General features: G+C 44.5%; 1 protein-coding gene across 1 annotated transcript; it reads right to left on the reverse strand.

The window, feature by feature from the left end:
- Nucleotides 1-285: 285 nt before the first annotated feature.
- On the reverse strand, nucleotides 286-4505 carry TOB1 (transducer of ERBB2, 1). The gene is made up of 2 exons (XM_059379174.1): nucleotides 4203-4505; nucleotides 286-2221 (listed from the first exon to the last, which is right to left on the reverse strand). The coding sequence occupies exon 2, from the start codon at nucleotides 2074-2076 to the stop codon at nucleotides 1039-1041; it is 1038 nt and encodes a 345-aa protein (XP_059235157.1). The 5' UTR covers nucleotides 2077-2221; nucleotides 4203-4505; the 3' UTR covers nucleotides 286-1038.
- Nucleotides 4506-22418: the final 17913 nt, after the last annotated feature.

Genomic DNA, 22418 nt, shown 5'->3' on the forward strand with positions numbered 1-22418 from the left:
TTGCCTAGACTTAGTCTAACCATTCCTTTCACAGGGAGACAGATGTGGGCTGAATCAAGTCGCTTAAAAATATGTAAATAAAGCCATCCCAAGCATTGGTCAGGCTGCGCTGTTTTGACAAGATGTTTTACGTGGCCAACTGCTACTATCTGGTGCAGTACAATGGCTTTTCCACCACTACTTCGTGATTCTGGGAGTCAGACCTCTCGGCAACCACTAGCATTTACATCGTAATTCCAGAGGGAGCTCCTGGCCAAGGCTTCAAAACAAAGACCACGATAAGCGTTTTTAATTTTAAAGAATTTTAATACAAACTTAATATAAACTATTTCAGTCCCTCTTAACATGTAAGACACTGACTCAAAATACTTTTATACCGTTTTTTTCAAGTATTGCACAATATAGGTACAAAATTAATATTTACGATTACATTTTCTTCCATAATATATAGCAAAAATCTTTAAACCTTTAACAGAAAATACATTTTTTTGAAAAAGCAAATATTCGTACATTTTAATTCCACCACTAAAGGAATATCCTGTACACAATTTTGAGAATAGTTGATGTCTTTAAGATGGATATTTTACAATTTCAGTAAAAAAAATACATGAAGCTGCTGCTGTCACAGGTCACTGTAGTAAAAAGATATAAATGCAATACCGTGTCGTAGAAACAATATATATATCCTCTGATATTTTACAAACTTTGTACTAAATTAAATTATACAATTAGAAAAGACCAATAAACCCACTTATTAGTGCCAATTTTTTATAAAAAAAAAATCAGCCATGTCCTTGCTATATCTTAAATACTGTAAAAGGCCATATCTGAGCGTATACTTTAAAATATACAGTCAGTATAAAATAACTTTGTGCTTGGTTGGCAAATGAAAAATGATGCAGGTTTTATTTTTGTAACCAAGCTTGAATGTATCCTTACTATAAGCTTAAAAAAAAAAAAATCTCAAGGAGGTGAAAAAAAATCCCCCTTGGGCCCGTGCCTTTTAACTTGTAGGATTCTTTTTTTTTTTTTCCTTTTTTAGTTAGCCATGACAGGCTGGAATTGCTGGTTAGAATACTGCATGTTATTTAAGCTAAAATTCAAGCCATCTACAAAAGACTTCTCGTTGAGGCCTCCATAGGCCGCAAACACATCAAAGGCATTACTGTACTGGAGAGGACTGAGGTTTAGGGGGCTGTCACCTGGGAACATTCCATTGGTACTACTACCTTGACCCTGCATGTTAGGAAAAATAAATTCCTTGGCATTGGGAGAAAGAGCAGAGGCTTTCTGCTGCGGCTGCGGCTGCGGCGGCGGCGGCGGTGGTGGCTGGGAGGGCTGCTGCTGCTGCTGCTGGGGCTGCTGCTGGCTGCCCAGGCCGAGCCCGTACAGAGAGTGCATTGAGGAAGAGATGGCTTTCTGCTTCAAGAGGTCATTCACATTCAAGCCGAGGTTGATAGGAGAAGTACGTGCAACCTTGTTGCTGCGGCCACTATTCTTCATTTTGGTAGAGCCAAACTTGGTGGCAGCAAAAGTGGCAGTGGTAAAGGTTAAAGGCTGAGTGGACCGGGGCATGAAGGTAGGGCTTACAGCAGCAGAGTGACCAAAGGGAGGCGACGGAGAGCTGGACACTGATGAGGCTGGGTCACTGATGGGCATAAAAACCTGGGCCTCTGGGTTAAAGCTGTTTTTGATCTCCTTATCCAACTCACATCCATTTTCATTATTATCATCCACATAAAGCACCTTCACTGGTCCCTTTTCACCAATTTGGTAGGAAACCTCAAATGGGTCGATCCAAACACTAAGATCCTGTGGCAGATTGCCACGAACATCATCAATGTCCAAACCACTCTCTTTGGATGCTTGTTCAATCACTGGGTCCACTTTCTCCCCTATGTGTATACATCTAAACCCTGATCCTTTGTATGGCTTTTCAGGATACCAGTGCCCTTCATATTTCTTCTTAAGAAGTCTTTCAAGCTCTTCACCAAAAATGTTGACACGTCTCCTGGGAAGCTTATTGTACAAGTATGAAATAATAAAATTTAGTGCTACTTGGATTTCAAGCTGCATAGCTGCTATGCCACAAAGTGAGATTTGTGTTTCAACTTCCCCCCACACACGCACACAAAAGTGTTCAGTTTGTGGCAGAGAAACAAATTTTCATTCAAAGTGCTGGTACTTTGTAGATTATCCTTCACCTTCAGTGGTCTTGCTCCTTAAAGAAAAACAAAACAAAACAAAAACAAACATGTCCAAATAAGAGAAATCTAAGTCCCACAACCTCTTCTTACCCCCAGAGTAATTTTACTTTTGAAAAAAGTCTAACAGGCTGAAAGTCAGAAAAATAAAATCAGCACAAAATAAAGGAACATACAATAGAAAATTGTTTATTAAAGTTCAAAATCTCACAGGACAATTTGGGATTTACAGTTAAAACAATGTATTTAAAATCCTATTATTTACTTCTTTTTTTCTGAATACAACTCTAAAAATAGATAGATATAGATATATATCTGTATCTATATATCTCCAGCATATGCAGTGTGTTTCTTCCCTCAGTTCTCAAAAGAATATTTATTGGAAACTCTACTCCGCACACCCATCCACCTACCTCCACACACATTTATACCAGTTTTAGAAAGCGATCATATTCCTATTCACTAATTTAGGAGTGAATTCTGTATTTCAGTTCATCCTGTATATATGCTCCTTAGATCTGCACTATCATTAAACCTTCAGACACTGGAGAAGTTAGGAAAATTAATTTCCAAAGTACATGATGCTAAAATTAAAAATACTAAATGCTAAATGAATTGCCATCCTAGTGAAGGATAATTATGAACCAAATTATCCTACATAGCTGCCGTCTTAAATACACATATAAGGGCATACAATGTAATAATCGAGCTTCTCTCTTCTTTTCAGTGTGTATTTTTCAAAATCAGAAAATACCTCTTTGGCAGCAAATGTAACAAAGGCAACAATTAATTTCAAAACTCTATTGATTCTTCTCTTTAAAGGCCAGGGTTTCTGAGTTCTATTCTGATTTTCAAAACCACCTCCCTCCTTCACGATAAGAGGACCGCCGGAGAGGCTTGTACGATAAGGTCGACCTTTAAACGTTTGCTGGATCAGCACTGGGTGGGGATAAGAAAAGATCAAGGGCAAACAGAAGATATTTGCAAAAGGGATCTATTTGTACACTGAGGTTGATTTACAAGGACGTTTTAAAAATCAAGTTGGTATTAATCCATCTTTTCCATTTTCCATATTCGTGGTGACAAAGGGAAAAGGATCCCTGGCTGCCCTCAAACTACACTTTGCAAGCTCGAAGCCTGAGCGCCGGCAGAGGCAGCTGATTTAGCCAAAACGCTTGACGGTGCCACCGAGCGAAATTCAGGCTCCGCCGAAGGTAGTTTTAAAGCAACGCCTTAAGACAGGAGTGTGAAGAATTACATAAACAGCCAGTTGGGTCTCATTAGATTTCTGCTCACAGCCCTCGGAGCCCAAGCGCTGGAGCAGCAGCAGCAAGAGGAGGAGGAGGAGGAGGAGGAGGAGGAGGAGGAGGAGGAGGAGGAGGGGGGGGGGGGAGGAGGAGGAGGAGGAGGAGGAGGAGGAGAAGAAGGAGGAGACGGAGAGGGGAGAGGAGAGTACAAGTCTCCTCCAAAAAGAGGGAGGAGGAGGAAGGCCACGAGAAATGGCAAAGCAACTACTCGGGGCCGGGCACCGGGCAGGTCGGGGCGCCCGCTGCTCCGGGTCAGCCGCTCCCCTCCCCCCGCCGTAACCTGACCCGCCGCTCCCGCTCCCGCCCCCCGCCCGAGGCTCCTGGGACCCGGCCAGAGCCCGGGGAGCACCGGCTCCCCCGCACCCTTTTCGGTCCCGGCGGCCACCAGCCCCGCGGACCCCGCGGTCTCCCTCGAGCTCGCCGCTCCTCCCCGGCGCCCCGACCCCCGGTTCCCGGTCAGCTCGGCCAGGGCAGCCCTTCCCCGTTTACCCTCCCGGCCCCGGCCGAGCCCGACGCGCCTGCCGGCCCCGCCTCCAGGTCCCGGGCGCGCTGGGGGCCCTCGGAGCCGCTCCCCTCGGAGCCGCTCCTCTCTGCGCCCGGGCCGCGAATCCGCCGTCCCCGAGGGCCCGGGGCTCGACGCCGCCGGAGCCCCTCGGTCCCCGGACCCCGCCCGCCGCGACTCGATACTTACGGGCTGCTTCCACCACAGAGCCGGCCGCGGGGCGGGGGAGAGGGGGCGGCAGGGCGGGGGCTCGGGAGGATCGGCAGCGGCCAGCAGGCTGAATGCAAGACGGCGTCGCCGGGCGGAGGACGGGGGCCTCGGCGCGGGCCTCGGGAACTCGCCCCCTGGGGCTCGGGGTGACGGGGACAGGTCAGGCGAGCGCGCTCACTTCTCCACACAGCCCGGTGCCCGGCCCAGCATCCCCGTAGTACGACCACTGCGCGCCGGGCCAGAGCTTCGCTCCTTCTGCCGCGGCGCGCGCCCCGCCTCTCGTTTTATAGTCTCCTCCCCGCCCCCATCCCCTCCCGTAGGGGTGCGCGCGCGCCCGCCTCGCGTCACACAGCTCGGGACCGCGTAACCATTCCCCGCCCTCCCGCCCCTCACCCCAGACCCTCCGCGGCGGCTCCGCCCCTGCCCTGCCCCTCGACGCCATTGGCCAGGTCCCGCCTGCCCATGTCCCCACGGGCGGCGGAGGGCCCCGTACGTAAGGCCACACCCCTCGGGCTCCACAACGGCCAATGAACCGACGTCCTGGCGGCACTGTGGGCGGGACTAAGAAAAAACTAGGAAAGGGACTGGAGGAGAGAAGTGCCAGTGAGGGCGACGGTGGTGGGTGGGGCAGCTGACGCTTGGTCTTGGAGGAGAGCCCCGGAGAGAAGGGGGGAGGGGAGCGAGGCAGGTGGCGGAGCGGCGGGGAACAACGGGGAGAAGAGCCCGAGGCCTCGAGAGGGAGGGGACAGTTTACAAAAAATGCCCTACTCGAGTGGGACTGTGGCCCAGGAAAATCCCACTCGTGGACGAGCTACCAAATCGGTCTCCAGTGCACCCGGGAGAGCCGAGAGAAAGGGCGAACTGTGTGACAGGGACTCGTGCACCCGCACCCGGTTAATTGAATATTAATCACCTCCGGGGCCTAGGCCAACTGCCACCCAGAGAGTGGCAACAGCAGAACCCAAAGCGGCCGTGCTAGGCTGGGGGTGGGGAAGGGACTCCACCTGGCCACACCTCCCGCCTGGGTGACAGTTTAACTGCCTCCGCATCCCACATCACAACCTCCCCGTGCGACCCGGCAGCAACTCGGACGTGGGGGTGGCCTGAGACTGTAAGAAGAACCACGTTTTGTTCCCAATGTCCTAGCCTAGGCCTCCGTGCCAAATTGCGTACGTATCTAAGTGTATATATACATGCGTGTATTTCAAGTGTCCTTTACCATCAATACACACAATACACACGGTGCCCTCCTGGAAGGTGCGTTTAGGATGCTCTTCGGTTGAACTACGAGCGGGTAAATAGGGAGCGCGGAACGAGAGGGACTCAAGGGAAGCCGGTAAGCGCCCCTTTTCACAACCTGCGGCGGAGAAAGACGCGAAGTTGCCTGGGCGTGGAACCGAGCGTCCCTCTCTGCTAAAAATATTGCTCACAGGTAGCAACGACGCCTGATTGGCCGCGCTTCTCCCGTAGCAGCTAGGCGATTGGCTGTCTGGTATCCAGGAGACCGACGTCAAACGCGCCAGGGGAAAGGGGAGACAAAGTCTAAGGGGAGGGAAGGGTGGAAGGGGAAAGAGAGGAGCAATGAATGAAACGCCCAGCGCTGGCCTTCTCCTCCCTTTGCTCTGCACTCCAGAAGTGCTTCCTGGAAAAACACCAGTTGGGGCTCCGCCTTCCTCTTAAAACTGTGGGGCCTGCACTCTCAACCTGCTCTAAGGAAGTTAAAGCGCAACTCCCCGCGGAGTAGGGTGTCCGCGGAGCCGGCTGTGTAGACCAGCTGTGCTTCTTGCACACGCACCCGCTGTAGGTGTTAGGCCTAGAGGCTTTGCGCTTTAGGGATGCGAGATCCGATCGTAGCCTTTTTCTCCACCCTTTCATGCCCTCTGCCTCCGCCCCCTCTCCCTGTTCCCCTTTAGAAGGAACCCAATCAATAGGGGATATATCTAAAGTCCCCGATGTGTGCCGGAGGAGGAGGGAAGGGTGTGTGCGATGGGTTGAGGGTGGGAGTGGTCAGGTGGCCGATTTCATGTTTATTGCACGGATTCCTAAAGCTCAGGTGGCGTGTTTTAAGAACATTCAAGTTTTACTCAAAGACTCTTTAAATTCCAATTTTTTTAGTCTTTGGATTTTTTTGTAACAAGGAAAAGTGGGATTTGATTGCGAAAGTGTGGATGTGTTTTATTTTATTTTATTTTTGGAAACATTTTAAGTTCAATGTTTCTCTGCATCAAGATATATTCTTTCAGGGGCGCCTGGGTGGCTCAGTGGGTTAAGCCGCTGCCTTCGGCTCGGGTCATGATCTCGGGGTCCTGGGATCGAGTCCCGCATCGGGCTCTCTGCTTGGCAGGGAGCCTGCTTCCCTCTCTCTCTCTGCCTGCCTCTCTGTCTACTTGTGATCTCTGTCAGATAAACGAATAAAATCTTTAAAAAAAAAAAAAAAAAGATATATTCTTTCAGTGTTTACTACTATTTGCTCAGTCGGGTTTTTTTGTTTGTTTGTTTGTTTTCTAAAATGAATATCCACTCCATTTGTTATTAAAAAATGAGTTATTTTTAATTTTGTAATTAGTTGAGGGCAGTAATTACAAGAAGAAAGATAGGATATTTGGGGAATGGCCTATCAAGAGAAACATTTCATCTTTCCTGTGCCCCAAGGCATAATTTCTCTTACCATTAGGCAAATAATATTTGCTGTACCAAACACCCAGCATTGCAGGACCTTGTGTTTGGCCATGTGTCTTGATTTGTAATTTGGAAAGTATATCACTATAATTAGAGGAGTATATTAGGCTCAGCTGAGATTAAAATGTCTAACCAAAGATAGATGAATTGTAATTTTGTCAACCTTATCTATACTTTCCACAAATTCTCAAAGGGAAGGCACAAATTCTCTTTTCTGAACGTCCCCAATCTATAATCTCAGGCTTAAAATTCAAGAGCAGACATCTGATAGGTTCTGATTAATTAGCAATAGCGGTAAATTGAATTTTTAAAAAAAAATTTAGACGTCAAAAATGTATGAGTTATTGCAGCTTAGTCCAAGGGTATGAGAATGTTTCAAAACAAATATGAACACACACACATACAAACACACAAACACACAGAGGCCCCATGTCATCTGAAGGGCAGGTGTTGGAAGATCTGAATTTTATCCATTTCTATCAACCTTCAGTTCTCTCACCTACAGAAAGGGGTTGGATTATATAATCTCTAATATCTCTTTCAATTAAAAAATTCCACGTTTAAAACTCAGTGCCCCTAAGGTAAACAATGTAGTTGTTTTAAAGATATAGATTGCAAGTAAAAGGGAAACCAGATTCATATCCTTCCAAGTCACAAGGGATAAAACTCCCTTTATCCAAGTTTTAATCTTTAAAGGCCCCTTGATGACTTGTTACTATTTCACATTTACTTTGAAACTGCACAGGGGACTGGATTGCCAAATGATTATTTTGACTTATGGAGGGGGAAAAAAGCATTGATATGAGGCTCTGAGTGGTATCACAACAATAGGAATTCCTCTTTGTGGGCAACTAATAGTCACTGAAAATCACAGTCTTTACCTTTCCCTGCCTGTGTTCCACACAATTAATTACTAGAGCAGTGCCTCACACCGAAGCTTATGATTGTTTGGTAAACGAATGTGTTTCAATATTATTGTGAAACACGATTCTTGAAAGTGCTCTGAATTATTATCTCATTCACACACAAACACACACACACACACACACATATTCACACCTGGATTTCTGACAAATGTATCCTAAACCTAAACCTTCGAATTTTCATTCTGTTTCTTTGTAAACTGAGGATTATAGGAGAGTCACCATCACCTAATGTGTCCCTACTAAGGGTTGTTTCACTTCTAGAGAATCAGCCCTGTATCTTTACTTGAAAGATGACATAACAAGCATAATGTTTCTGTCATTAATGTCGTTGATTTCTTGTGGACAGTCATGTAACCTGAACTGTAGAAAATTTTAAATTATTGGCAAGGAACAATTATAAACTAATCACTGACTTATTAAAAACCAAGTAAGCCCACTTTTCCCTAAACACTTTTCAAAGAAAGTTGCACATTTATGACTAATGGAACCTCAGTGTGGTTTCCTATGGCTTCTCATAGGGGTTAGTGAAGGAGGGCCACACATTCTCTAAAAGATGGGTACACAGATATTTGGAATTGAAAAATAACTAGATAACACTGAATAAACCCACTAATCTTTGGAGCAAGCATTTCCACTGAAGGAATTGGTCGGATAGGAGAACATGTCCTTATAACTTGCTTACTCCTTATTATTTTTTTTTTAACTCCCTATTATCTCCGTGAACAAAAATCCAAGCCAAATCTTTGAATTTCTTTCCATTAGCCAAGGAGGAAGAGATCGTAGTTGCAGATTCTGGGAGTGAAACAGTGTTCGCAACAGTCTGCATGCCAAGAACATTAATTGATTTACATTGATTAATAATATCAGAATGCTTTAACTATATGAATTCTAGATCTCACCTATTGTGCACTATGTTAAGAAAAACTGAAAGTGCTCTATTGTAATAATACATAAACTTAAAGCATAGATTGCATCTGTTATGCAGCTGTGCTTACTCAGTGAATTACATACACCAAATTCTAGTTTATACAATAGATACAAGGTCCAGAAATATATATATATGGTATTTGAGAAAGAAAATACACGCTCACACCCACACACACACAAACACACACCGACCCATGCACAAAACCGTAAGAGCCAACTCCATGTTTTCCCAGCCTTCACTGCAGCAGGGTGACATTGTGACACTGCTGTACCAATGTGACATAAACAGAGGTTAGCTGGGATGGTTTCTGAGAAAGCTTTGCTCTTCTTATCAAAGGAACTTATTCCAGTTGCTACTACTACATAACACACTATCCAAAACTTAGTAGCATCAAACACCCATTTGATTGTGTTCTGGGATCCTATAGGTCAGGAATTCAGACAGGGTGCAGGGGACAGATGGCTTTTCTGTGCCCCACAACATCTGGAGCTTCAGCCGGCGGTGGGGGAGGGGGGGACTCAAGCACTCAAGAATCATCTGGAGCAGATGTGTCTAATAGAACTTTCTCTAATGATAGAAACTTGCTGTACCTATATTGTCTAATAGGATAGCCACCAGTCACATGTGACTATTGAGACCTGGAAAGGTGGCCAGGGTGACTGAGGAACTAACGTTCTCATTTAATTTTAATTAAATGTAAATTGAAATAACCACAGGTGGTCAGTGGCTCCTGAGTTGAACAGCATGAATCTGGAGGCGTTTTTGCTTAATCTGTCTAGCACCTGGGCTGCGATGACCAAAGGCTGGGCTCAGGGCACTGTCCACTGGAACATCTGCAAATGGCCTCTGAACTCTCCCTGTGGCTTGGGCTTCTCACAGCATGGCAGTTGGTTCTGAGAGGAGGCATCCCAAGGGTGTGTGTGGGGGGGGGGGGGATCTCTGAAGAGCGAACATTCTAAGAAAAGGACATGAAAGGTCCATGGCCGTTTATTGACCAAGCCTTGGAAGTCACAAAGCACCACTACTGCCATATCCATTGGTGGAAGTAATGATAAGCCTGTCTAGAGTCAAGAGGAAATCACAGAGACGCCCTCCCCACCTCTAAAGGGAGGAATGTCAATGAATTTGGCACCATTATAAAAAAAAATCACCACTGGGAAATTTCCACCTTTTTTTCTGCCTTAACATGAATCTGATAGCAGGAACTACAGCTGCCTTTTTAGCACCATGAAGAGGATGCAAGATAATCACAGAGATATAGGCTCTGACCAAAGCTAGTGACTACCTAGCTCTACTCTACTTTTTAACCCACATGAAATGCTCCATGACTTACAGCTGAACATATTCTCATCGAAAACACTGATTTAACATCTTTTAAGGAAACCTGAACTTGGGATTCTTAAAAAAAAAAAAAAAATGAAAATTTATCTAGTCTGAATATTATCTAGACTTTCTCCTTATAAAACCTGGAGGGGTGTCTGGGTGGCTTATTTGGTTAAGCATCCACCTCTTTTTTTTTTTTTTTTTAAGATTTTATTTATTTATTTGACACAGACAGAGAGATCACAAGTAGGTAGAGAGAGAGAGAGGGAAGCAGGCTCTCCGCTGAGCAGAGCGCCCGATGTGGGCCTCGATCCCAGGACCCTGAGATCATGACCTGAGCCAAAGGTAGAGGCTTAACTCACTGAGCCACCCAGGCACCCCATTGGTTAAGCATCCAACTCTTGATCTCAGCTCAGGTCTTGATCTCAGGGTCATGAGTTCAAGCCCTGCACTGGACTCCATGCTGGGCATGGAGCTTACTTGAACAAAGAAACAAACAAACAAAAAAATGGTCATTGTAGAAAATTTGGAAAACACGGATAAAGAAAATAGTGATCACCTTTCATCTCTCCATGCTGTGATGATAACCACTGTAAGCATCCTGCTCTGATTCTTTATGAATGAATTTCTACCACATTTGTAGATCTGTATCCTGCAGCGCACTCAGCATTGTGTTATTTCTATTTCCCCCTGACACTCAACATTGTCATAATTATCATTGATTCGGATTGCATTAGCTGATTTAGAATACTTTGATTGTTGCTCAGCATGTGGGTTCTTAACAATTCTTCTGTATAAAAACAATTATATTTAACAAACATAAAAAATATTTTAAATCTATTACCGAAGTAGATTCGCCATATAATGTCATATTAGTTTCAGGGGTAAGACATAGTGATTTGACGGTTCTATCGACATTACTCAGTGCTCATCAGGATAAGTGTAGTCACTGTCTGTCACCATACAATGTTATTACATCATTGACTATATTCCCCTTGTACTTTTCATCCACCTTATTTATTTATTTATTTTTAAGGTTTTTTTGTGTTTTGTTTTGTTTGTTTTGTTTTGTTTTTTGGGGTTTTTTTTTTTGACAGTGATCACAAGTAGGCAGAGAGGCAGGCAGAGAAAGGGAGAAGCAGGCTCCCTGTTGAGCAGGATCCTGAGATCATGACCTGAGGCGAAGGCAGAGGCTTTAACCCACTGAGCCACCCAGGTACCCCAGAAGCTTTTTATTTTGACGTCATTCCAACAGTTTATGTTTGCTTGTGTTTTCCTTGTCTCCAGAGACCTATCTAGCAAAAAGTTGCTACAGCAGATGTCAGTGAAACTATTGCCTGGGTTTTCTTCCAGGATTTTTTATGGCTTCAGGTCTCACTTTAGGTCTTTCATCCATTTTGAATCTATTTTTGTACTTGGTATATGAAAATGGTCCAGTTTCCTTCTTCTGCATGTTGCTGTCCAGTTTTCTTAACACCATATGTTGAAAAGACTATCTTTTCCCCATCTGATATTCTTCCCTGTTTTGTCAAAGATTGACTGGCCACATAATTGTGGGTTTAGTTCCAGATTTTCTATTCTGTTCCATTGACCCGTGTGCCTGTACCATACTGTTTTGATGACTACAGCTTTGTAATGTAACTTGAGGTCCAGAATTGTGATGTCTCCAGCTGTACTTTTCTTTTTCAAGATTGCTTCAGTTAGTTGGGGTCTTTTGTGGCTCCATACAAATTTTAGGACTGTTTGTTCTAGTTTGTGAAAAACACTGTTGGTATTTTGGTAGGGATTGCATTACATGTTTAGATCACCTTGGGTAGTATAGACATTTAACAACATTTGTTCTTGCAAATCATGAGCCTGGAATGTCTTTCCATTTCTTTGGGTCATCCTCAGTTATTTTATTTATTGATTTGACACACACACACACAGAGCACAAGCAGAGGGAGCAGCAGGCAGAGAGAGAGAGGGAGAAGCAGTCTCCCTGCAGGGAGCCCAAAGCAGGACTCGATCCCAGGACCCCAGGATCATGACCTGAGCTGAAGGGAGACGATTAACCGACTGAGCCACTCAATGGCCCTCAATTATTTTCATCAATATTTTATAGTTTTCAGAGTACAGGTCTTCCACCTCTTTGCAGAACCTTGATTTTTTTGTTTGTTTGTTTGTTTTAAGATTTTATTTATTTATTTGACAGAGAGATCACAAGTAGGCAGAGAGGCAGGCAGAGAGGCGGGGGCGGGGGGGGGAAGCAGGCTCCCTACTGAGCAGAGTCTGATGTAGGGCTTGATCCCAGAACCCTGAGATCATGACCTGAGCTGAAGGCAGAGGCTCAACCCACTGAGCCACCCAGGCACCCCTAGAACCTTGATTTCTTATCTATTGTTTGACTTTTTAGCATTTGGCTCGATTTGAAGGTTATCAGTGCTTTAAAAAAGCAACAACAACAATTCTAGTGACTTTACTCAATTTTCTTTCTCCTTGATGTTTCTGCCCCATCACCCTGTTGAGTGGTGACTACTTGAAATAGTCCCTCTCGCCTTTGCACACTCACATGCGGACATAGGATATATCCAGCATTGCACCCACCTTGTGGCTACCTCAGCGGTAGCCAAGTGCAGTGGAAACATGAGGAACTGGAAATGAGAGCGTCTGTGTTTAAGTCCTGTTCTGCCAAGGATGAGCCTGGTGCGGCTGCACAGAGCCTTGGCCCTCAGTTGACATATGGAAGCAGTAACTCTGGCTGAGCTGTGTCAAGATCGAACCAGATCATGCCTGTGAAATCGCTTGGAGAACAAGCAGGGTCCTGCACCTCCATGTCAACTGGGAAGTCTCGAGGTAGCAGGCCAGTGACACAGGGTGAGCTGGGAAGCTGTCCGATTGAGCGGCGAGAAGTTAGCCAGAGCTTGTGCGGCGCCTGGAAGGAGACATTAGAAGGAAAGAAGGTGAGGCCAAGAGAACCTAAGGGTGCCTAAGAGGCATCTAAGGGTTTTTGGCTATAAGCAGCTGGGGTAGGTTTCTACATAAGCAGTCTTGTGTTCACAGCTTCCATCTGCCCTTTCCCTGGACTGTGGTAACACTCGATGCCTGGGCCATTCATTTGGCAGGGAAATTTGTGCTGTCTTTTGGTTACTGCCCTGTGTGGCCACCAGGGCAGGGCAGAACCTTCCACTTCCCTGTGCCTGTGCCATTCATAGAACGCTTCGTAAATATTTGGCTGAACTGACTTTTTCCACTTCATAAATTTCAGCCTTCTGCTATTCGGCCACTCGCACACCAGCACGTTTCTCCCAATGTATGCTGTGTTTTTTTAACTCGTTAAAAATGTGTCGCTTGGGCAGTACTTACACAATGAATCACCACATGACTTCACATGCCCAGTGGCATTTGGATTCTAAAGTTAAATCACTGTTCTTCTAGTCTCACTATGGTTAATATGAAAAAATACTAAGCAACATGTAGAGCTCTAGGAGATTAAATAATGACCAAAATTGGAATTCCGGAAGTTAAGAGTGAAGAAAACAATCAGAAGGAAATAATTAAATCATAAGCAGAAATTGATTTATTAATTAGATAAAAAGTAAAGGTTTGAGTTACACGCTTGATTCAGTAGATACCTGTATTCTTTTTTTTTTTTTTTTTTAATTTTGTTTGACAAACCCTTGTTTTGAGGGCTGACTTTCAATAGATTGCAGGGAGGGAGCTGCTCTGCTACGTACGAAACCCCGATTCAGAAGCAGGTCGTCTACGAGATAGATACCTGTACTCTTGTAGGACTTGCCAAGGACAGGCATTCTTTTCAAGCATCCGTGGAGAAGTTTAAATTTGCCTGTGTAGTAGATCGCAAAGAAGATTTCTATAAATTGCCAGAGTAGAAACCTTCTGACCCAAACAGTCCACAGAGCCTTAATGTGAGAAATCAACGAAAAATGTAGCAAAAAAAAAAAGAAAGAAAGAAAGAAAAAGAAAAAGAAAGAAAAGAAAATCTATCCATTTGCATTTTTAAGGCACTTTTTGCAGTAGTTTTTGCATTAAAGAGGAAATCAGAACCAAGACTTTTGTGATCTGTAGCGAAACAGGAAATCAAAGCTGAAACATGGATCACTTTAGAGTAATGACAACATGGACACTACATGCCAAGTTCTATATGATGCAGAGAGTGGAAATTGGAGGGAAATTTATTACCTTAAACATTAGAAAACAAGAAAAACTGAAACTAAGTCATCTAAGCATGCAGTTCAGGTTGCTGGAAAAAAGAGAAGTGAAAATAAACCTAACTCAAGTAGAAGATAAGAATTAATAAAGACAAAATGGACAAAATAACAAATATCAGTTTTCTCAAATCAAAAGCTGATGTTTGATACAATAGATAAGATTTGTATAAGTCTGATTAAGGGGAAAGAGCCCAAACTGATGATTTTAAAGAAACAAGAAGAGAACATGATTATGGAAACAGAGGTTATTAAAGAATTTAGAGAATCCTATGTGCAACTGGATTAAATTGGGGTGAATATTACAATTCTCAGGGAAATTATAAATGATCCCAACTGACTCAATAAATAGTGTCAGGTTCAAGTAGACCACCCAGAATGGAAGAAAACAGTTTCCGATCTGCCCACAGTGGGGCACCTGGCTGGCTTAGTTGGTGGAACATGTGATTCTGGATCTCAGCATCCTGACTTCCAGCCCCAGGTTGGGCATACAGCCTACTTTAAAAAAATTTAAAAAGTCAAATCTACCCATGGAAAAGAAATGAGGCCAGTGTGCTTTTTTTTTTTTTTTAAAGATTTTATTTATTTATTTGACAGAGAGAAATTACAAGTACACTGAGAGGCAGGCAGAGAGAGAGAGAAGGAAGCAGGCTCCCTCCTGAGCAGAGAGCCCGATGTGGGACTCCATCCCAGGACCCTGAGATCATGACCTGAGCCAAAAGCAGCGGCTTAACCCACTGAGCCACCCAGGCGCCCCAAGCCAGTGTGCTTTTATGGTAAGATCTCATGACCTCATTCCATGAGGCTGGCATAATTCTGATACCAAAGTGGACAAGCACAGAACCACCAAGAAGGAAAGCAAAAGCTAAATTTGCTTATAAACACAGATTTTTAAAATCCTAAATGAAATGTTAGCAAATTGCACCAGTGTATTCAAGCAATGCAAGGATGGTTCAACATTAAGATATTTGTTAATGAAATTCACTACTTTATTATATCAAAGAGAGGAAACTTCTGATCATTTCAACTGACACAAAACAAAAAAAACAAAAAAGCCCAGAAAGCAAAAATAAAAAACCTCTACACACATTTAATAAAATACAATACCATTTCATGATTGGAAAAACAAAACAACACAGAAAACCTTCTCACAAGTGAAGTGGGAAAGAAAACATCTTTGGGGTGCCTGGCTGTCTCAGTGGGTGGAATGCACAGCTCTTGATTTCAGGGTCATGAGCTTGAACCCCACACTGGGTGTAGAGGTTACTCAAATAAATAAACTGAAAAAAGAAAGAAAACATCCTGAACTTAATAAAGTCTCCATCAGAAACCTACAGCTACAGAAAATGCTAAACTTAATGGCAAGGTATAAGCATTTTCTTAAAAGGCAGGATTGAGACAAACCAAGTTGAAACGGTTGTTATTTTTTTTAAAGATTTTATTTATTAACTTGAGAGAGGGAGAGAGAGAGAGCATGAGCAGGGGGAGCAGAAGATGGAGAGGAAAAAGCAGGCTCCCCATTGAGAAGGGAGCCCAAAACGAAATGGGGCTCGATCCCAGGAACCTGAAATCATGACCTGAGCCGAAGGCAGACACTGAACCGACTGAGCTACCCACAAGCACCAATACCATTGTTATTAGTACACTTGCCTGGAGTACCCAGTCATTGCAGTAAGATGAAAAAATAAGAGGTAGGGGCGCCTGGGTGGCTCAGTGAATTAAGCCTCTGCCTTCGGCTTGGGTCATGATCCCAGGGTCCTGGGATTGAGCCCCAAAACGAGCTCTCTGCTCAGTGGGGAGCCTGCTTCCTCCTCTCTCTCTGCCTACTTGTGATCTCTGTCTGTCAAATAAATAAATAAAATCTTAAAAAAAAAAAAAGAAAGAAGAGGTACACATCAACATGGAAAGAGACTAATGGCATTATTTCTAGATGTTATGATTATTCCTGTAGAACCTCCAACATCAACACCTCGAAAAATAATTATGGCTTATAGAAGAATCTTACAAGGTGGCAAATTAGAAAGGAAACACACACACACACAAAAGCCAGCAGCTTTCGTATATATCAGCATAATGAATTAGGAAATATGATAGAAAAGAGATATAACTCGCATTAATAATAAAAACAAAAAGGTACTTAGGAACAAATTGTCAAAAATGTACAGGAGTTATGGAAAAAAAACTTATGAACTTTATGAAAGGATTTACAGATATAGACTCTAAAGAGAAAGAACTTATCTTCTGAAAATGATGAAAAAAGTCAGAATTAAAAAGATATTAATTCTCCTCCAAATTAGTTCCTATTGACATCCCAGCAGGACTTTTTATGGATATGCTGATTCTGAAATTCACTGGGAAGAGTCAACATACAAGAATAGCCAAGAACAGGGGCGCCTGGGTGGCTCAGTGGTTTAAGCCTCTGCCTTCAGCTCAGGTCATGATCTCAGGGTTCTGGGATCGAGCCCCGCATCGGGCTCTCTGCTCAGCGGGGAGCCTGCTTCCCCCTCTCTCTCTGCTTGCCTTCTCCCTACTTGTGATCTCTATCAAATAAATTAAAAAAAAAAAAAAAAGAAAAAAGAATAGCCAAGAACATTTTGAAATAGAAGAATAATGAGAAGAGCACCTCCTGTTATATACAGCAAGACATACAACGAAGATACCAAAGATGATAATAATAAAAAATGAGGTATTGTTGTAGGAACAAAGAGTCCGGAAGTATGTCCTGTATAAATAGGGACTTAGTTTATAAAAATGATGGCAATCACAATTTAATGGGCAAAATGTTGTTGGGACAACTGGTTATCAATTTGAGGAGGAAATTCAAGGTGGTTTAAAAATCAAAACTTTTAAAAAATTTTTATTAATTTATTTGACAGACAGAGATCTCAAGTAAGGCAGAGAGGCAGGCAGAGAGGGGGAAGCAGGCTCCCTGCTGAGCAAAGATCCTGATGTGGGGCTGGATCCCAGGACCCTGAGACCAGGTCCTGAGCAGAAGGCAGAGGCTTTAAGCCACTGAGCCACCCAGACTCCCCTGAAATCAAAACATTTTTAAAGCCTTTACACAAGAGAAATGTAAGAACATGTTTTTTAAATCTTAACTTGCTGTAGGCCTTTCCAGGGAAGGCTCCAATCCCGAAGTCCATAAAGAAAAGATTAACAGATAGACTACAGATAAACCAATTTATCCATTAATAAGCAAATTAACAGATAAACAAATCTCCGGTATACCTAAAGAAACCATAAACAATACTAAAAGACAAACACCCAAGAGAAACTATTTGCGACTTAAGCAAAGAGCAGATTAATGCCTAATATAGAAAGAACTTCTACAAATCAACAACTGAAAGATATAAACTCATTGGAAATTGCCCAACATTAAAATGGAATCAATTCACTGAAGGAGAAAAAAAAGCCCCACAACTTATTAATAAACATATAAAATGATGATCTCATGAATAAAATGGGCAACACAAATGACAACAAGGAGATATCCACCCCCCACTGGTTTGATGAAACCTACCAAAACTTGCTGATTGGTAGCAATGACAAAAGCGTGGGGAAAGGGATCTCTAACAGGAATTCGAATCGGCTCAGTACGAGGGTAGGAGTGAACATTGATGCCATTTTGTAGTAAGAACACGAATTCCCACATGTTTGCAAAAAGACACATCTTTTCTTTTCAATTTATTACTTTTTAGAAAAAAATTTTACCAGAGAAAATTATTTTACTATGAATTTCAGTGTCTAATCCCAAGGATTAGTTTTTAATCCTCCATACTGCCATTTTTCAAAACATTTTTGAATTTAAATTCAATTAATTAACATGTAATGTATTATTGGTTTCAGAGGTACAAATCTGTGATTCCTCAGGAAAGACACATCTTTAAAGATCCTTTACAGATAACAGATAATTGCAGTTTAGAATTACAAAGGAGACGGAATCCATCCCCAAAGGAGAGGTGAATAATTTCGATTCATCTTATACTTGGAAGCTGTCCTGATGCGGGAAGATAACATATGTACCAAGCACTGTTCTCCAAGCTTTTTGTCTATTTAATCCTTCCAGAAGCCCAATGAGGAAGATACTATAATTTGTGCTATTTCACAGATGAGGGAACCAAGGCACAGTGGGGTGACTCACTCATCCAAGATCACACACGTGGTTGGCAGAGCTGGGACTTGAACCCCAGTGATCTGGCTCCAAAGTCTGTGGCTTGACCATGACCCTAAGTCATGCTTCCACATGACTATGATATGGGGAGAAAATCATGTCACAGAAAGGTATTAAACAATCTCATATTTATGAAAAGTGGAAACATGTTTTGGTTCATAGGAAAAAATGGTGACATTTGATGAGAGAGAGTTTGGGGGGTTGGAGAAATGGACCTTCACTTTGACAACATTCTTTATATATTGCTGGAATTTCTCACAGCAAGCAGGTACTACTGCAATTAAAAATAGTATTGTATTTAAAAGAATTTAAACAAAGAGGGGCACCTGGGTAGCTCAGTTGTTAAGGGTCCTGGGATCGAGCCCTGCATTGTGTTCCCTGCTGAGCCCGAAGCCTATTTCTCCCTCTCTCACTCCCCCTGCTTGTGCTTCCTCTCTCGCTGTCTCTTTAAAAAAAAAAAAAAAAAAAAGGATTTAAACAAAGAAAAAAATATAATATCATATTAAATATATTTAATACTTATCATATAACATAGTATATCTAGTTTATATCTTCAAATATCTTAATATTTAAGGCTTCCTTCTTTGTTAATGTAGTGTTTTTTTTTTTCCAGAAGCTTCCTTTAGTTCAAACTATTATCTTGAAAAATGAGAACAGAATGCTTATGCCCCACCTATCTGCCTACATTCCAAAAGCATTAATTTACCACTTTGGAAGGAATCTGATTTTTGTGCATTTGGAAGTACCTGTTTGTTACCAGGATTCTGTAAAAAGTGTGGCTAAAATGGCTTGAAGTCAACACCTGACATTCTCCCGAATAGAGAGATTTTGCCCGTTTGTTCTCTGGTGTCTGGATTTCCCTTCCACAACCTCTTCATAAGATGCTATGCTGGGTGCAGAGGCTTGAAAACTTAGCAAAGCCCCAGGCTAGCCGGAGCACAGACCCTTCCCGATGCAGAAACCAGGGAGCCATCTTGGACACGCCCTTTTGTCACCTTGTCCCTCTTGCCAACCTGACCATCAGTCCGACCTCCCACCTGTTGATCTGGTCCACCCGCCAGTGTCTAGGACACAAGCGCCTCTTTCCTCCACTTTTCCAGCGGCCTCCTGCGGGCTCTCCTGTTTCACTCCCGCCCCCATCACTGACCACTCCACGTGCAAATCAGACATGTTCCCATCCCTCCAGCCCCACCAGGCTAAACCTCTCAGTGTCTCCCATTTCTCCCAGGAGGAGGCCCAGAGTCCTCACTGTGGTCTACCAGGCCCACAGCCCAGAGTCGACCCAACCTTCCCCCCCACCACTTCTTCTACTTCCTGAAGTATATATCAGGTTCCCTTCCACTTTGGGGCCTCTCACCGCCCTCACCCCTACCCTCATTAACCTCTATACCGCTTTCAGCTGTTAATTTTGCTTCTCCGTGGGAGGCTGTCCCCGTGCCCACTTCGAGCTCTTTACCCCCATGACTCCACACCTGTCTCTGAGGGGGCCCTGTAAGAGAACAGTGTCTCTTTTGTGGTATCCTTGTAGGACCAGGCACAGAGTCTGGCTCATGCGGGTGCTCACTGAGCACTTGTTGAAGGAAGGAAGGAGGAAAGGAGCGGGGGGACCCTGTTGTGTCACTAGAGAGAAGGGGCCAAGGCGGCAGAGGAGGAAGACATGAAGAACAGAAGGAGGCCTTGAAAGGTGGGAGGGGGAAGGGCCTTTCAGACTCGGGCCCTGTGGGCTGGGCCTGGTATGGAGCCCTGCGTTGTCAGGTCCAAGGGAGGAGGCAGAGATTAGACTGAGCTGTGGGGCAGCCCACCTGGCAAGAGCTCTGCACACCATAAAAGGACTTGAAGTTTATGCCGTAGGTAATGGAGGAAGCTGGGTGGGTTGTGAGGACTCCCTTCCCACTGCCTTACCTTTGCCGTTCCTTCTTCCTTGCTTCCCTTCCTTCTGCAGACCAGAAACAATGTCTCTGAGGGCCAGAGAGCATGCTCTTGGTTTCAAGGAAGTGGCAGGGGATTTGGAAGGGACATTGTTCGAGGGGCCCCTTTACCTGGCTCTGTCCCCAGATATACAAACCAGAGCTAGAGTAGTAGAGAGAGGGAGAGACGCTCCCCAGAGCCCCCACATTCACCCAGAGAGGTTCTGGGGAGCCCCCAGGACCCCCAGGGCCCTGTGCCCCAAGGGTGCAGGCAAGAGGGAGGAGATGGGTCAAGGTGAGACCTCTCAGGGAGAATGACAACTTGCCCGCTGTCTGGGGGAGGATGCCTGGGGCTCTCTGCCTTCCAGGGTTTCTTCTACTCTCTTGGCTTGGCCTCAGGACTGTGGAGGGGTTGACTCCAGGCTCCAGGTCTTGGCACAGGTAGGCTCCACTCTGCCCAAGGCCACCTCTTTCTGGACAAGGTTGGTGAGTAAGGGGGCTCAAGGGGGCACCAGGGTCTGAGGATTTGCAGTCTCACCTGGAAGTTCCCAGGGTCCCCAGGGCAGGGCATGGACTTCTGCCAAGGGTAGTGCTGGGGAGCCAAGTGCTTGCAGGACCCTGCCTGCAGCCATTTCCAAGGGCCCAGACCTCTGCTCTCTGGACTCCTCCGCAGACATTTCAAACCTTTCAAAATCTCAAAACCGTGGGACATACTGGCTTCTATGTTCCCCACCCTGTTCTTTGGGCTCGAATTTATACTTCACTGTATAAATTCACTGTGTGTCTGCCCTGTGCAAAGCCCCATGCTAGGCTCTTCGTCAAAAAGATGAGCAATTCATGATCCCTGCTTCCAAGAGGCTTACAGTCTAGGGAGGGAAAGCACATTGAGAACGATGTCAAACTCTAGCTTGATCTACCTGGCTTTTTACTATTTTTTTTTTTAAGATTTTATTTATTTATTTGACAGCGATCACAAGTAGGCAGAGAGACAGGCAGAGGGGGAGGGGGAGACGGGTTCCCTGCTGAGCAGTGAGCCTGATGTGGGGCTCGATCCCAGGACCCTGGGATCATGACCTGAGCTAAAGGAAGGGGCTTAACCCACTGAGCCACCCAGATGCCCCACATTTTACTATGTTTATGTCACTGACATGTATAGGGCACGACCTATGTGTTTTGCCCCCACGTTCTGTCATCTTTCCAATCCTTGTTTATTTTTTCCCCTAGGACTCTTTTGGGATTTGAAATGGTTTTGTTTGGCTACAAAGAAGGTTGGACGTGCTTCAGTGTCCCCTCACAACTTCCTCTACTTTACCAACCAGCTGTCTCCTCTGAAGTAGATGTGCCCCATCACCTTTGCAAAATGAGCTGAAAGCTGTCAAAGGATGTGCCTTCTGAAGAGCAGGCAGGAGGCTCCCAGGCCAGAAATCTGTCCTTGATAAGCGCCTGCAGTCCCGCGGTTAAAAGGTTATTCCTTTGAAGGTGCAGGAGCTCCGGGGAGGGGAGGGATAACAGCTTCAATAAATCCTGGTCATTTAACAGCTCTAGTGGGGATTCACTTATAGATGGGGGGAGGGGTCTTGGGGACATCATCCTTCCAGGCCCACTGGTGTCTCTAGATTCCGAGGTTGTTTCAGTTAGCTATTGCTGCATAACAAACCATGGTGATTTGCTGCTTCTCACAGCGCTGTGGGTTGGCCACGTGGGCAGTTCTGTTAGTCAATCCCGCGAGAGCCCATGTGGCAAAGGTCATCTGACCGGGGTGGGGGTGTCCCAACATGGCCTCTTTCGCGTGTCTGGTGGTTGAGGCAGCTTGCCAGTTTTCCCAGTGGTCTCTCAGCTCCCAGTGGGCTCAGGGAGTTTCATCAGGGCATGGCGGCCTCAAAGTTATGAGAGGGAGATGGAAGAAGCCACAAGACCCCTTTAGACCTAAGCTCCAGAGTGTGCATGTTCTTTCTTTTTATTTTTTAAAGATTGTATTTATTTATTTGACAGAGATCACAAGTAGGCAGAGAGGCAGGTGGGGGGGCGGGTGGGGGGAAGCGGGCTCCCCACT

The sequence above is a fragment of the Mustela nigripes genome, chromosome 16 (assembly GCF_022355385.1).
Source record: "Mustela nigripes isolate SB6536 chromosome 16, MUSNIG.SB6536, whole genome shotgun sequence".
NCBI classification, from domain to species: domain Eukaryota; kingdom Metazoa; phylum Chordata; class Mammalia; order Carnivora; family Mustelidae; genus Mustela; species Mustela nigripes.